Source organism: Nyctereutes procyonoides, unplaced genomic scaffold (assembly GCF_905146905.1).
Source record: "Nyctereutes procyonoides isolate TBG_1078 unplaced genomic scaffold, NYPRO_anot_genome, whole genome shotgun sequence".
In the NCBI taxonomy this organism is placed as follows: Eukaryota; Metazoa; Chordata; class Mammalia; order Carnivora; family Canidae; genus Nyctereutes; species Nyctereutes procyonoides.
The window spans coordinates 4296198-4313989 of record NW_026575037.1 but is presented as its reverse complement, the minus strand read 5'-3'; the positions used below and the strand labels follow the sequence as shown (position 1 = coordinate 4313989).

Sequence of the window (17792 nt, the reverse complement as noted above, 5' to 3'; positions counted from 1 at the left end):
ATTCTTCCTAACTCTTTTCTAATGTGAGTTAAGCTGGGTGAAGGATAGGTGACAAGAACTCTGCCTTTCTGATCAAAGTATCACAGACCAAGGAGTTGGTGTCTCCAGGTATATCAAAACAGTTTCTCTCTATGCAGAACCTAAACCACCTGAAACCAACAATTGTGTCTTTAAGTTCAGACCATCTCTAAGCAAGTGAAATGTTTTCATGAATCTATAACTTGCTAAGTAGTCAGTTAGTACAAAATGCAAGATTCCAATCTCTTGCACCACTGATACCTGACCATAAGGCATGCATACATTCTTTCCTCATCATACCACGTCTTTCTGGTTCTCTCCTCAAGGACCATTATCTCTTCCCTAATGTATTCTTTCTCTGTCTCATATTATGGTCACATTTTCTAATGGTTGATTTCAAGTTTAAAGGTCCTCTACAGAGTATTGAAAGCTCTCTAAAGGAAAGATGTAAAACAGAAGTTTTAGTTGAGAATACATTATCATGCTTATAGTAATGGCAGCTCAACGGAGTGCTATGTGCCATTTACTAGAAGCTTTTAAGTTATTTCCAATCAGTCAACATTATGATTCAGTGACATAAATACTTCTGTCCTCATTATTTCACAAATATGGGAGAACATTTAAGGAGGTTAGTTTCTTTTGCTTGTTTTTACCTAAAATTATACAACTAATAGATAGTGGAGCCGAAATTTCATTCCACGTTTGTCACCTGAACTATGCTCTTAACTCATATATTCTACTACCTCCAAATGCTGGTACTGGTGCTGCAGTAGCTTGGAGAAATGTGGAAAATTAGGCAAAAGCTAGAATCATGAAAGAAGCACCACCTCAGTAACAGAGGGAAGAAAATCTGACTCTTTCTTCAGCCTTCTTCTGGGGGTCAAACCTGAGCCACAGACAAGGCAATCACAACCCATCTTGCTTACAAATTGTGGACAAGTCTAAACCGTGGCATTCTCATCTTGAAGGCCAAAGGCGGGATCATAATCTCTGATAGGGAAAGGAGGAGGAGAAGAAGATAAGCATCCCTACCTACCGTTAATTAACCCTAGTTAATGGGAACTGCATGTGCTTTTATATACCTTGTGTTTCTGTGAAGCTATGCTCTCCTTACCTGTGGGAGTCCTCATCTTTCCTTCCAAGTGATTTAAAAATACCTGCCCTTCCCTGATTCAGCCAGGAGAGGAGCATAAGTACCTTCCCTCCCCAGGAGCTTGGTCTTAATGATCACAGGTTTCCAACTCACCTGCACCGGCCTCAGGTACTGCCCACTGCTGGCCTGAAGGGCAAACCCCCTTTGACAGGTGATAGCACACTTCATGTGACCTGGGCCATCAGAGGTACAGTTCACCATATCCGCATGATCAAGCAGCAATGGCGCACAGCTGCCCTGCTCCCCGCAGGGTTGATGGACAGAGCTGAGGATGACAGAAACAAAAGCATCTTAGACTGACTCCAGATCAGCAGGCAGCAGCAAGGACTTGGCATCTTCCTCTGTAAAGTGCCCCTAAACAAAAGAGAATTATTTTTCTCCAAAACCTACATTGAATCCATCACTTCCTTCTATATCACCTGGAACCATGTGACATGAAATAAACAGGAAGGATATCAGCTAACAAGTAGTGAATGGTTAACTGACTTTCCACGGCTTTTTCAGAACAAAATGGTGACAGGACAAGGTGGGGAATGTCCCAAGAGCTCTGGATGGCATCAGAAATGGCTGGATCAGAGAGCAATCCTTGAAATGTTTAACAACCAATAGTTTTGGGTCCCAAATAATCAGAGCAGACCAAGGTCAAGAGTTAATGCTGGGGGAGGGGGGGGCCTGACTGGGTCAGGCAACAACCTTTTAGTTGTTTGATCCCAGAGGGCCCGGCTGAAGGCTCTGGGTATCTGAGACGGCAGAAAAAGCAACATTTATTTACTGGTTGGTCTGGAACTATTTTTGACAACTGTCACCATAGCACTACAAACCACTGGAAATCAGCACTGGCTAATGAGAAATTGAGCCCATGACAAGAAGAGGAAACTTGCATATAATAAACCCCTGCCATGTGCCTGATGCTTTGGACAGTAAAGCTAGATGCTTTCAGGACATCATCTGAGCAAAGGAGGAGCTGCTGGAGCTCTAGGGTTAATTATCAAGGAACGGGAGAGAAAGTTAAACTTTCTAAGCTCAAGGTGACTCAGTGTAGACCATAACAACAACAAAGATGCAACAGAGTAAAAAGAGCATTACCCTCTTCCCATGGCAAAACCATAGAAATGAAAAATTAGGGCACTAGCCCCATGCTGTCTGACTTTGAATCTTGGATCCACCATTTACTACCTGTGTGATTTGGCTGAGTTACTCACTCTACAGTGTTTCAGCTCCTTCCCCCATAAGAAGAGGATAATAACAGTACATATCCTGCAGCGTTATTATTGTTCCAGAGGTAATTCCCTCTACCGCTTCCCTGCAAATGGCCCAAGTCCCACCCTCAGTACTTGTTTTCTGTTAGCCATCCATTCTTTCTGGTTTTCCCATTTCTATACCTTTGTTCAATTTGTTGAGATTTCTAAAAGGCCTTTCTTCTCTAAGAAGCCCCTCAAGATATTTCCCTCCTTTGAGCCTCCCAGGGAAATTTTTAAAATATTTTCCTTCTAACATTTCTATTACTGTATCCTAGATGATAGTCATGTGTGCATCTGCTTGTTCTTTAGTTTATTCACCCTTTGATCTATAAGGCAATTAGTATCTGAGTATCTCCTAAGTGCTGAAACACCCAATTAGATTATGAACTTCTTGAAGACAAATACAGGCTCTTACCACTTTTACATTCACCATTTAGCTTGCTGTAGTAAACACAATAAAGTTTGCTGAATTAAATTTGCTTATACAGCAAAGTATGTCGATGGCTATTAAAATGGGTAATTTAATTCTAAAGTGACAGATGGGAATCTGAAACACAAAAATATTATCATCAAACCATTGATTCAACCATCTTGCTCTACTCATTCATTCACTAATAAACATCTACTGAGCACTTACTCTTAGCAAGGCATTGGTGTGAGTACTGGGGGTACAATAAGTATCATGCCCTTAAGGAAATCATAATCTGGTGGGGGAGACCAATGAGATATTTTCTTATATTTTCTTGCTCATGATGTTGCCAGTGGTGCTAAATATTAGCCAAAATGGCTAATGTAAATCTCATCATCATTATTTGCCCTAGTTGCACTAGTATTGTGCTAGCAGTGATTTCATTAAAAAGCTGGACAATACAAGAAAGCAAAAAATAAAATGTCATTGAATATGCACATACCACCTTGAAATGATTGAGAATTGATTTTAAAAGCACTAATCTAGAAAGGATGGATTTGACCTGAATATGCTGAAGTTGCTGCCTGTTATCTTGTACCCATAGGATTTAAGTCATATGTCAGTGACATTCTCATTCTTTCATCTCTGCTTAGCTACAGGATAGAGGTGTTGGAATTGAGTAGCATGAAAGAAACTCTTTTACTCCTTTTAATTCTGATTATTCCCTTCAATGGTATGGAATGCCTCAGGTTAATTCTATGGAGCCTGGTGGAGGGAAGAATATATGAATTGCGGGGTAGGGGCTGTTAATTGTCAACACAAACTCTCCTAATCCAATGCTAATAATTGGGTATGTAACACAGGGAATGAATCGTCTCTTGAGTCTTTATTGAACCTATCTGGATAAGGGATCTGAAACCTGACTATCCTTCATGAGATGAGATCAGTACACCTCATTAATGATGCCTAAATAACTCTAAGTTTCATAGGCACTGCATTTCTTGATGTCCACAAAAAATATTATTTCTTCAGCATGCTATGCAGAGAGTACTAGAAAACATAATCATTAACAGTTCTGGTTCATGTCAGCTTGTCGCCAAGAAATTAATGTGAAATAGCATGTGCTGTTTTTCAGTGACTCCATCCAATTAATTAATCCATGTCATCATTGAGGACAAATACGTGCTAAGATAAGACACAGAACAAATACTCTGAATGAGCCTCCTTCCATCAAGATGGGGTTCCATTAATTGCTGTTGCTATGGCTACCAGTGTAAAGAAGTGCTTCCAGCATTGGCAGCAATGGAGGAAGAGTGAGACAGGGTAGCGTGGAAGAGGGGGAAGTGGCATGAAATAAGACCAAGGCAAAAAAAAAAAAAAAAAGGCACCAAACCCAGACCTGTTTATGAAGTGAGAAATGGTTTTAGGACAGCTGCTGCAAATTCTTTCACTAGCTTACATTTCCATTTGCTTCCTTTTTAAGGAATTTGTTTTATGAGGACGGTGTTTGTCAGGTTATTAGCTTCTGATGGCATCTGGTACCAATTGTGGAATTCTCTCTCCTGCACCCCAACCCCCCATTTGTGCTTCTCTTCCAACACAAACCTCGCTTTTCTGAGTGCCCTATGTCCTCCATTCTCTTCCCCTCTCCAAACATTCTCCTCTTATCCAGTGCTGCAGGAGCTCTCTTATCAGAATGATAATGTTAATAGTAAAAACAGTCTTAAAACTTCTCACAAGCTTTCTTCTTATAGTCTTTAAACAAATGGTAATGAAAGCGGCAGCAGTGAGGTCTTACAATGCCCCAGAGAGGTGGGAAGTTAGGTATTTATCTTGGTTTGACATACAAGGAAACTGAAGCTGCTTGGAGACTGGCTGGAGGCCACACAGTGAGAGTCAGAGGAAAATCCTTGGGCTGGGGCTCAGAGCCCTCACTCTCCGGCCAGCCTAGACCACAAGGCCACCTCCTCAGGGGGATGAGGCTGCTCTCTTGTTTTCTTCTCAGTTCAGGAGCTCGCAGTATAGGCCAGGGAGAGCCCAGAAGCTCCTGACCTCAGCAGGGCAGTCACAGGGAAATATAGAATATGTCATAGTCTGTCTTAGCTTCAAGCAATTTTCTTTTAAATGACAGTGAATCAAATTGTCAGTGTTTGTCCAGGTGCCACTGTCTGCAAGATGTGCTGATTAGTATGTTTCCTCCTTTGGCAACAGCTCCTCAGCCTTCCACCCACTTTTTCCAGATCTTTCCCCACACCCCATCACAATGTATTCTCAGGTAAGGATATGATGGATCTAGTCAGATGTGATTCACATCCGAGTTACAGGGACAATATTTTAAACCAAAGGAGTAAGTTTTTCATGATGGAATTTTAAGTCTACAGGCTCTTAAAAATCACGCTCTGTAGATGGCCACCTACCCATAATTCTAGCTTTGTTGTCTCTCCAATTCTCTGCCAAGCCTCTACTCTCTCTCTTCTGGTCCTCACTCCCCAAGGTCATTATGTTGGAGGATTTTTAAAAATGCTTTCAATGAGGAATCTCTATACAAAATATTACGTTCACCCCAGGCTTTCTTCCTCTTGTACATAACCTGCTCATGGGCACCCAGGCACAATCCTAATGCCATCCTACCATAATGATGTATGTGTGTCCTTTTTTGGTTGGGTCTGTAAGTGACACCTATATTTGGAAAACCTCTGCTGGCACAGTTCCACAAAAGAATGACCCTCATGAGACAGGCTTTCTTAATCATGGTTGTATATTAAACTCACTTAAGCAGCTTTTAAAAATATAGATACCCAGGCTTTGCCCCCTGGAGATTTTGATTTTGAAGGCTTGTGGTAGGATTTTAGCATCTGTGACTTTATAGGTTTCAAAGTGTTTGGTGTTCGCCAGGAACAAAACCCAGACCCGTGAAGGTCTGGTATGTATAACCTGAAATATATGTCAATAAATTCCATAGGCCAAGACTATAAAATAACAAGGTCGATTCCAGAAGGATAACCTGGCCCTATTGCCTCATTGCTACATGTCAATGTATTAAGTCATATTATCACATAGAAGTCATGAGAGATCAAAAGTATACATTTTTCCTGTTCTGAAGGAGCTTTCACTATAGCTGCAAAGAGAATAATGAAATCATGCATTACTGATTATAAATTCATGGCTGTTTCAGAGACAGTTTTAACATTGTGTATGACTTGACCTCAGTGAATGAGCAGAAATTGTAAAGGCAAAAAAAGATAACCCTGGAAAGTAACCTCTGATACTCCACAGACAGAACACAGGTACGATGACATTCTTAACACTTTGACAATATTACCATTTCCTCCCCACCACTGAGAACTGAAGAAAATTCATTATGTGTGGGTCTCTTAAATTATGACTAACAAATGTAGAGAACCTATACTGCCAGGAGCCCACAACCATATTTGAAGACAGACTGACAGGTAAGTTCCCAAAACCTTCCTCTGCCTTAAAGTGGTTGGTGAAGAACAGGGTAATGTTGACCCCAGAGAGCAGATATCATTCTCTGCAGAGGAAGCAGACAAACCCACTAACAAACTTGTCATGAGCTGTCTCCCAGGGCACACCAAATCAGGCATCTCTTTTCCATCTTCCATTTCTTGAGGCCACTAGAAGGAAATTGGCCTACTTCCCAGTCAAGGTCTACATTTGGGAAGCTGGGTAGTTTCTGACAAATAGGTGAAGTCCTGGGTGTTCTGTCCACAGCTTCCCCACAGCTTTGGTCCAAGGATTCTCTGAGAGTCTGAGTTATCTGAAGGAATTTCAGGAGACGATAACACTATTCCAAATGCAATCAGAATTCATAGTGAAGGGGCATCTGAGTAGCTGAGTCAGTTGAGCATCCAACTCTTGATTCTGGTGCAGGCCATAATCTCAGGGTCATGAGATCAAGCCCCACACTGAACCCTGCATTGAGCCCGGAGCTGGGCTCCATGCTCAGCATGGAGTCTGCTTGTGATTCTTTCTCTCTCTCCTTCTGCCTCTCCTCACCCCCACTCACATGTGTTAAGTAAACAAATAAATAAATAAAACCTTAAAAAGAAAAAGGGAATCCATAGTGAAACCCTGCTTCTCCCATGTGAGGACTGATGGAAGATTATATGCTAAAGATCACATTTCCTTGAACATGGATTCTGGGGAAGGGGTGGGATAGGGGTGACCATTAACAATGATCTTAGAGGAACCATAGCTTGTTAAAAGTAAAATGGACCTTAAAGATAATTCAACTCAAACTTATTTTAGAGATAAGAAAAATGAGCCCAAAAGAAATGATGGGATATTCCAGAACACTAAGACTACAATATAACAAAGAAACATTTAATTAAGCTTTGGCTCAAACTCAAAATCAGGATGACATCAGCTCATGTACTTTTCTCAAGTCAACATCCCACCCTCCCTTAACAGCCAGAAAAAGCTGACCACAATTTGATATCTGGAATCTAGGTTAGTTTAGGAGAAACTGTCTGGCATCTGTACCACACATTTTGACAAACAGCATGGTGTAATAGAGAAAGTAGCCAATCAAGGCCAATGTGACCTGGGTTCAGGTCTTGGCTTGTCCCTGCTTACATCTATGACCTTAGGTAAGTCTCTTAACTACTCTGGCCCTCTGTCTGAAAATTTGTAAATTGATGGGTTTGAACTAGGTTCTCTTAAAGGTCCCTTCCAGCTCTAACATGATATTTAATTTCCTAGATGAGGTGATGGTGGTATTGAGGTGGGAGTACAGAAAACCCATGAATAGGCAGGATGTGGCAGAGAACCCAAGAAAGAGTTTCTCACAATCTTTCTTGCCCAGTGTAAGTTTTTGCTTAATATCCCAACTCTTCAGTTGCTTGGTTAAACAAAATATTGCAATCCATTTATTCAAGAAGTGCCACCATTGACCAAATAGCAATCCCAGTGGTTTCTGCAGAAACAGCTCTTTTAAGGTTAAATAGTAAGGGGATCAAATTTCTGGCCATTCCCCTACTGCATTTTATTGATTCTTATTGAAATAAGAGGGTGTGGGCTAAGAAGGAATGTATGCTCTGGATTTGGCAGCAGATGGAAGTAGAATGTACAGAATGTAGAGTGGACTGGAAGAAACAGAATTCTCATTAATCTTGCCACCACCAACAGCAAAACCAAATAATAATAATAGCATCCATCTTTAGAGAGCTTTGCTGTTTCTCTAAACCAATACAAAAAGATATGGTCTCTACTCTGGCTCCTCATTCTACCTCCTCCTCACTCTGGCTCCATCTTTGCGTCATAGGACAGGAACCAGACTAAATGTCAAGTATATTTCCATCAGCCTTCTTGGGCAAAACAATGCTGGTACTTTGAGGGGTTTTACTGAAGTATCCAGCCAACCAGGAAGGGAAAATTCATTCAAGTTCTTCTCCTCTGAAGATCCTCATCTGAGAGAAACAGAGGAATCTCAGTAGCAATTCTGTTTCTTTCCTCATGACAGACAAATGATGAATGATTGCATGAAGCAGACTTCTTCCATTCCTGTATGCTGGGAAAGTAGAGGTTCCCTCTATCGAAGGTTTTGTCCTGAAGTCAGCCCCTTGGGATAAGGCCATCTCTTCCTAGAATGTGACCTATTTGTAAGTTCAGGACTGGACTCTGGTGGCCCCAGTACTGGGTAATTTGCTTCACTCATTTCTAATTCTGGGCACAGTTTTTACCACGCCTGGCTGTAACACTAGAAGTCCCATCCAAATGCCCCCTGTCCTTCTAAAGAGAAACAGATTTACATCACACAGCCAAAAGTGCTCCCTTTCAAAATCCCTGCCTCACTGAGTCTCAGAACCCATGATTTTAATGTAGATTATAAAATATGTGGAATATCAAAAGAAGAGTCAAAATAATTGATGGCTAATTGGCAGGGGATATGCTTCCTAGCACAGCATCAGGGAAGCAGAATCACCTATCAGAAACGACAGGGGTGCTGGCTGGCTTAGTTGGCAAAGCATTCAACTCTTGGTCTCAGGGTTGTGAGTTTGAGCTCCACATTGGGTGTAGAGATTACTTTAAAAAAAATCTTAAAAAAAAAAAGAATAGACTTGTGTGTATATACATAATTGTAAAAACATAAATTATATACATATAAAATATTTTTTTTTCCAGTTTGCAAAGGCAGTAACCATCTCCATGTGGGGCATTTCCTAATGAGGAGTGATCTCTGGAGACCCCAAATGATTGTACTGTTGACTCCTGTCCTACTTACTATTCATCCTGGGTACCAATTAAACTATTAATCTGGGAGTGACACTTCCCTAGCCACATTCATTGGCCCAGCCTGAGGAATTGTGAAATGCATGTAGTTAAGTGAAGGAACAGTACAGTCCTGTGAATGAAGTTTAGTGAGTATGAGTTTCTATCTGTGTCATTCCTAGAACAGTTCCTACAGGGCAGGAGGAAGTGGTAGCATGACTTCTCTGTGGCGATTCAGAAGCTGTGTAAACTCAGGTCTTGAGGATTTGCAAGCCAAGACTTCAATGAGTCTTAAACTGACACACAGAAGTTAAATAGGTGTTCTGAAACCAGTTCCAATATATGTGTGTGGGAGGATGTGGTTTCCCACACTTATAACCAAGCAATTCTTGGACACTAGCAGGGTGTCTGAGAATTTAACTCAGTCCTGACACTGTGTGTCCAGAGAATGCACCAGTTTCCACAGGTTAAAAGATCAGTTCTACCAGACTGTGCCTGTCCCCAACTCAGGCACCAGTCACAAAGCCAAGTTGTTACAGATACTTCTGACTGGCTATAAATCAAGACCTCTTCCTCAGATTTGATAAATTTGCTAGAGGTGCTCAGAGAACTCAGAGAAACATTTTACTTACTGGTTATCAGTTTATTATAAAATAATAAGTAGAACTCTGGAACAGCTGGATGGAAGAGATGCCCAGGGCGAGGCATGGGGAAAGGACACAGAGCTTCCATGCCCCCTCCAGATGCACCACCGTCCCCAATCTCTATGTGTGAACACAGCCTTTTGGATTTTTATGGAAGCTTCAGTACATAGGCTCGATTGACTGATTCAACCTTCAGCCCCTCCCTGCTCCCTGAAGGTCAAGGGGTAGGACTCAAACTTCTAACCTTCTAATCATGTGTTTGGCTCTACTGACAATCAGTCTCATCCTTAAGTACTTTCCAAAAGTCACCTCATTCACATAACAAAAGATACCTTTATCACTCTCAACACTTAGGAAATTCCAAGGTTTTGGGAGCTGTAAGCCAAGAACAACAGACCAAGACCAAATATCACAATGTTGCAGACGTAGAACATAAAACACATGCTGGGCCCCTTTGGGAATCTCCCTCTCCCCATCGGCTTCTTTTCCCCCTAAAGTTTTGGGACTCCCCAACAGAAGCTTCCCATTGTTCCCATAATCTCATAATCCAGGGATTTGTCAGTCCTTGGTTGACATCAGATTTGGAATATTCCTCCCTTCTGTTCTTTTGTTCCATCAGCTGTCCCAAACCTTGCAACGTCCATGGCTCATTTGCTTATGGAGAAATGAAGGCCCAAAGAAGGAAGGGAGGGGACTGTCCTGAAATCATGTGGTGAGACTGATGATGTAGCCAACAGCAGGAGACAGGGGTCTGGACATTGGGCTTCCTGCCACTTCAATCCTCAGACTTCCTCTGCCTCCACGGTTATGGCTACATAGAACCAGACAGGGCCTGAGAGTCATTCCAACCAGAACTTATGGTCAAATCCGTCAACAGTGTCTGTCTACTTGGCAGGCTGGCAAAATGACAGAATCCTGGAAATATTGGTTTGTTTTTATTTTCTGTGCTAGCTCTACCAGCTGCTATGAATACAGACCATAAGGACAGGGCCAGCCCTGAGCAAAATTGAGAAGCAGGTGACATTTTAAACTCATCTCCCTTTTCAGTATCACTTTTTCTGTTTCTGGTACTCCCCTAAACTTCAGATGCCGCTACTAGGTTGACTTTTAGTGGGGCCCTGGTCTATTTTTGAATTGTCAAGGTCCATAAGACAACAGTTCTGCTATAAAGTGTTGATAACAACTTATGACATTTCTACTTCTATTAGTTATTTACTATTTTAAAGAGACCCTTTGAGATAGCCAAGACTTGAAGAAAATAATTCCTAATGGTGAATTTCAGACACCATGATAAGACATAGAGGAGTCCTTATTTCAAAGCTCTTGCTTTGAAACTAGCCTATTCCTTAGAGGGAGACTCCAACTCCCAGTCTTCATAAGTTGTTTGTGTTCTATTCCTAGCTTTTGACCAAAATCCGCCACCTAACCAGTTCTCAGAATGCATCCCACTAAAAATCATCTCAGACAAGGTAATATTTTAATAAAGGCTATTTCTAGAATAGTCTAGCGATGCACCAATAAACCCCTCAATGAGACCAAGTCTGTGACCTTTTAATTTTTCTTCTATAACCGCTTGAGTTCTTAAGAAATTGTTGAACCAACTCAAACAGCTAATTATGCCTCCCAAAGCAGACCTGTTGTTCACCAGGCCATCCGTCATTGGCCAGAAGAATCAGAATCCTCTCCAGTGATTCTCCTCCTTCCCTCTTATTTTATGGACAAATCATTCTGGGAAATGGAAGTTAGGGAACAATTGAGCAGCTATAATTCTTTCTTTGCTTAAGAAACAAAAACAGATTCAATGTTAATTTGCTAGGCTGCTTTGGGGAAGAAGATAATCAAATGAGTAGAAATGCAATACATATTTCATTTCTATAGTGCCTTTCCCAGCAAAAAAGAACACTTCCCATCAGTATTAAAGTATTAAATTAGTATTAAAAGCAAACCCTCTGCTAAAAACAAAAGAAGAGGAGCCAAAACAAATGCTTTAACCTGTAGCCGCTAGAGAAAGAAAGGAAGGAACACTTCACTTTGTGAGGCTATCAAAAGGGAGGTGATGTGAACGGCTGTACATAGAAATAAGCAGGGAAAGGAGAGGCCTGGCACAGTCTAGAGGCCCAATCCAGGCAGAGAAGGAAGGGAACGGGTTGGCGTTTCAAATCTGAGCTCCAAATAATTGAAGCACAATAGGAATTGGTAAAGCAGCAGCAATGAGGGTTCCAGGGAATAATGAAGCATGAAGCAGAATGATGGATAATAGAGATGGAATGATCCTATTACCAAGAGCAGGCTCACAAACTGATTACAGTGGGGATGGAATGCCAAGGCCCTGAGCTGTGCTCTGGCTGCAGGCCCCTGGACTGATCTTTGGAGACCTTATAATCTAGCCCCAGCTCTGCCCCAAATCTACAGTATAACCAAGAAATATTTTGACACCCGAGTCTCAACATCTCCCAAATGGAAAACACAGCCACTTTCTTCCAGAAATTCTCTGGAGATTTTCAAATCATAAAAGCTTTTCAATGGAAATGCTGTTCTCCTTTCTACTACATCCCTCCACACCCAACCAAAATTTCGTGTCTACAGTGAATTCTCTAAAAACTATGGACAGTGGCCCAAAAATCTTCTGTATTTGACTCACTGATGCCAGCTCTATCTTTTTGGTCAAGAGATCCACCTTTCCAAGAAGAACTTTCTAAGGCTAAAGACATCTTTTTATCACAGCACAGGGGTGCCACTGAAAGGAGGGGGTCAAAAGAGATGAGACAGCTAGGGTAATTCAGCCTGAGATATAGCATTAGCCCAGCATGCTACCAAAGTTCATACATTGCAAACAGGAAACCATGAGTTTTTTTTGTGATAGCTATGATTTTTCTCCCTGGATTATTTAGTTCTGTAGTCCCTGCTTCAGGAAACAGAATCTGAAGAATAGAGGCTGCCTGGAGACAACAGTTGACCAAAGTAGTACACATGTCCCTAAATTTGAAGGTGTCACTGCATCCTGAAGCATTCCCAACCAAACCAGATACACAGTATTCTTTGATTACTCCATTTGAAAATGACCTGATTCTGGTCTTTACACAAGCATGGTTGACAAAACATCGAAAATATGTTAATTAAGTAAATACATTTCTATGTTAAGTATATGAGAGTCAGAGGCTGAACTTCAGCTGATAACCACAATAACAGCCTAAAAGTAAATGTTTTTAATGCAAAAGGTAAATTCTAAGAGCTGTGTCTTTGAATACAGAGTCATACAGGAGCACAATGTGTGTGTTCGTTATGTTTTCTTGACTCAGACTTTATGTATGCAGGCTTAGTTTGCTTTAAGTAAACAGAAAATGGAAATTAATGCAGAAAAGAGAAGAGGATAGAAGGGAGAAAATCTAGGGATGACACTGCTTTTTACAAAACATTTATTTTCTACTTAAAAAATAAAACCCTTTTGAATGGCACAATTGTTTAAAAAGCTAAATCATTTTAGAATGTAGTTATTTAGGGCACCTGAGTCGCTCAGTAGTTGAACAGCTGCCTTTGGCTCAGGTCATGATCCCAGGGTCCTGGGATGGAGTCCCCCATAAGGCTTTCTGCAGGGAGCCTGCTTCTCCCTCTGCCTTTGTCTCTGCCTCTCTCTGTGTGTCTCTCATGAATAAATAAAATCTTTTAAAAAATAAAATAAAATGTAGTTACATAATTCATTACACATTAACCTTTTCCAAGACTGCCTTACATAAAGTGAACACACACACACAACCACATTACTAGAACAAAATTGCTAAAACAATTAACTCTCAATTATCCAACATTATGAAAAGAATCAGAATAGAAATTCTTTAAATAGTCACGTTTTTATTTTTAGATTTTTATATAATTTTATGATTTTCCAAGAAACAAGCTGATATTACTGATTAAATTTCACTCTAATGAATAATAATTACAGTTGAGCCACGGAGAAGGTCACTCTGAGCGTAACTCAGGCTTGAAATAAGGGAGAATGGACTTGGGAATAGAACATGGATGGATATGGATCATTGCTAAAATGGATATGGTATAACTGGATAATGGAAATTGGAGGGGATACTCTCTGGTAAGAGAATTGCTTAGATAATCCACCTACCAAGACAAGGGAACTTCTACGAGAAGACCTTGCTCTTAGAATCATTGTTCTTCTGTTACGCTTTTTTCCCAAATAAAGTTTGAGGGAGGGCAGCAGGGTTTCTTGGATGGTAGTAGACATGAGTATATTTCTGAAACAGTTTCCATTCTTATAATGGAACTTTACTAAAAACAAATTTCTTGGATTCTAGTCTTAGTTTTGCTAATCTCAAATAATGTGAATTTGTACACTCTGAGTCCCAGTTCCCTTAACTAAAGAATGATTCCTGGCATATTGTAGGCACTTACTAAATATTTTTGAATGATTAATATAGTCCATCCCTTTCTATACACAGATATACATGCATGCACACTCATGCGCGCACGCACACACACCCCATATAGAATAATTGGTTTTACAAATAAATTTACATTAAACCTTTCAAAACCTTTCTTTTACTTGAAACAAAATACAGCAAAGCATACACAAGGTGTATGTACTCACACTCTCACACACATATCCATTGTATTAGACCTGTTACATGAATCTACTCAATTATCCTCAATGAAAAAAAGTATCAAAGCATGACTATATATAGTTAATGAGAAAGAATGGGAGTGAGAACAAGAGAGAGAAGAAAGAACTTAGGTTTCTAATGGATATTCATTTGAAATGATTAATATCCCATTCAATTTTAGATTTGAATACTTGGCATTGATAAACTATAGTTTAAGGTAAACCTCAGAACCCACTATAATTTTATATTTATGAATATCTATTACTTGTTTTCCATCTCAATCAGAATGTGTATTTATACTGAATAAGTTAATGAGGTATTTATACTTCATGTTTGCCTTGGACTTAAAATAAGTTCAAAATATTAAAAAAAGAAAATATGCATTTCTAGTTAGGTCAAAACTATTTAGAAGTTGTACTGAAAAGTGGTCTGAGGATTAAAGCCAGGAACTTAAAGGAAATCTTAACTGGAACATAAAAGGCAAAAAAGCAAAAAGGGTTTTCTTCTGGATTCTTTGACAAGATCTTTCCTGTCACTTTGTGATCCTAGAGATACACCATGTAAATATTGTTTTTTTGCCAGTTAGTGTGATGTCATGTTTTCCTAGTAGACATAACTGGAGAGACTTCCAGGAAGAGGAGGCATCTCTTCCTGATTCTCATGTGCTTTCTTTCTTCTCCTGGCTTCTACAGCACTTGACATCCGACAGAGCTTCTGTCCAGTGGTGCTTACCCCATAAGGGGTAAGTGACACCATACACATTTCAGCGAGTTCCACTAGCTGGCTCTCCAGCAAATCCCAAAGGTGCCCCAGTGACTTTCCAGAGAATTTCACCAGCGCCCAGCAGGTGACCTCCCAAAAAGTGTCAGCAGCACCCCAATGGCAGCTTTCTAGAAGTCCAGCAGTGTCTAAGCAGGCAGCTTCCTAATAAGCTTTGATCAGTACCCCAGGAGGTAGTGCCCTGATTGCTGGCCCCAGCCTGTAAAACCTCCACAAACTTCTGTGCCATCCAGGGTGCCATCGCTGAATTTACTCTAATGAGATCCAAATTACAGCCTTCAGTAGGAGACTTCCACGTCAGTTCCTTCCTCTGATACTCTTCCCTCACCTCTAAATGGAATGATTGCTCCCTTTATCCAGCATTCTTCTATTCACTAGGGTTCTCTTTACCTCAAAGTAGTTAATCCTTTGTAGTTCCCCTAAGTAGTTTAATAGTTATTTATATTAAACTCTCCCTATTCTAATTACAATGTCCTGACTGGACCTTGACTGGCATAGTAAGTGAGTGGAAATGTAAGTGGTACCAGGAGACAGATTCATAGAGGTAGGATTTGGGGGTCAGTTTGTTTGCACTCTCAAGCTTGAGTACAATGTGGAGGTCCTTGTCAGTGGGAAACGGGATGCTGGCAATCTACTACCTGCAGTGGGAAAAATATGCATCACCTTTGGTAGATGGTAATGCACAGCCAACTGGAAAGAGGTACCCTGGGAACCCAAGCGGCTGCCAGACTTAACGGACTCTGTTGTCTACATTGCTACTGACCATGTCACAGCAGCGGAAGAGAAGAAAGCACCCTGAAGCCAGGAAGAGAAGCCTTTATCTAGCAGTATCCCTCCATAACCCTCCACTGACAAAACTGAACATTGTGTCAGCAAGCAAAGGCTGTATATTAATAAAATCCTGTTCTAGTATTACACATTCACACGCTGGGAGTGGATGCAGAGCTGAGAAGCAAGAAACTGATAAGTGACATACCTTGTGAAAGGAGATATGGAGAAAAACAAAGATGAGGAATGGTGTGAAAGCTGCCATGGGCGGGGCTCCTGCAGGGTGCTAGAGTGTGCTACGGACTCCATGTGGATGCTTTTTCGTTAATCTCACAAGAATGCTATGAGGTAATGCTTCCCTGCTTCCCACTTAAATTCCAATGATACAGAAGAAATATGAAAACTCTTATCAATATGAAAAACCAAGACAGAGAGCTGGAATCTGTGAGGATTTCCTCCTGATTTCAAAATGTATTGGAGTTGAATTGAGAAACATCATGGGAAGCCAGAGCATGCATTTTTTTTTTTTCTGGAAAAAAAGCAAATAAGGAATAAAGCCATACTGAAAGAAGAGAGGGAGAGGGGTCATTCTTTCTTCATTCTCTGGCTTCACTCGGGACCAGCAAACTCAGCGCGGCTTTTCAAGGGTCACAGATCTGTTTTTTATCCTTCAGTCCTCATCAGTACCACCTTTTCTTTACTGCCTGCAAGACTTCAGGTCAGGAAGTATAAAGGTCTTGGTCTGGTGGGGTGAGAGTGAGGGTTGAGGGAGAACCACTGGCAAAGGCCATGGAATCCTAGAAGATAAACGTCCCAAAGGTAAAAATTCTACAGTGTCCTAAAGATACCAGAGGCTTGAGGATCATGAAATAAATTTTCAGAATAAACAGTGCCATGTAGCAATATGCCCTGGGCTCATTGGCAACAAAGATAGCGAAATGTTAAAAATAAATGAAAGGCAAGTATTTACCGAATAAATACAAACAAAAGGAAAGCAGAGATGGAAATTTAAATTCCAGACAAAGTAGAATACAAAGCCAAAAGCATTTAATGGAGCAAAAGGGCTGGCACAAGGTATGATCCTAATGAAGATAAAAGAGTCACAAGCAGTTACGCACCTAATTCTGTAACATCAAATTATAAAAAGCCAGAACTGTTTGCAATACAAGGAAAAGTTAAGGACGCAGTTGTTTGGGAGATTGCACTACAACCTTTTATAGAGAAAGTAGATGGAAAAATCAATAAGACACAAAGTGCAAGTGTTGCAAAGAAAGGAGTGGTCAGGAGTTTCAACCACTGTAATCAGCCCATGCCCTGGAGAAGGAGACGATGTTCATCTTCAGAAGATTCAGTGCTGGGGGATCTGATGCATCTATCATCTGGTAGAGGCAGAGAAGTCACAATCAATGTTTCCATTAGATTATGATCATGTAACTAGAAGAACAAAATTCTGTTGTAGCAGAAACCACATGCCCATCATTCCTGCCTCTTAGTAAATTCTTCTAGACCTGATTGTATGAAGTTCCAAAGTAGATAATAAGAGTTCTGATTAAATCAGTTCTGATTATCTGGAAGCTAATTCACTAATTTAGGCAAAATACTATTAGTGCTTGGATTATATCTCTGACACACTCAAAATCTCATTGTATTAATCACAAAAGTGGTTCCCACTTCCCCAAGCCATCAACACAATCCTGGTATGGTTGGGTGTCTGCCTGATTCTCCAACTCAGGGGATGCTGTGGCAGTGATGCAGGACCTTTCTCTAAAATGGCCAAAGCTAGAAACAGCCAGAGAGTAGGAGGGAACTGAGCTTTAATTGAGCACCAGTGGCCTAAACCAGGAACACTAACTCAGTTTTCAAGATTAATGGTTCATTTTTAGTAGACTAAACCCAAGGGGTCATAAACTGGTAACTGTCATAGCAGAACGATAA

General features: G+C 40.7%; 1 protein-coding gene across 1 annotated transcript in view; it reads right to left on the bottom strand.

The window, feature by feature from the left end:
- PAPPA2 (pappalysin 2) overlaps nt 1-17792 on the bottom strand; it is a 272846-nt gene that overhangs the window by 80390 nt on the left and 174664 nt on the right. Inside the window, exon 15 of the mRNA XM_055319554.1 lies at nt 1265-1436. Coding sequence (XP_055175529.1) covers nt 1265-1436 — 172 coding nt within the window. The remainder of the gene's footprint in view (nt 1-1264; nt 1437-17792) is intronic.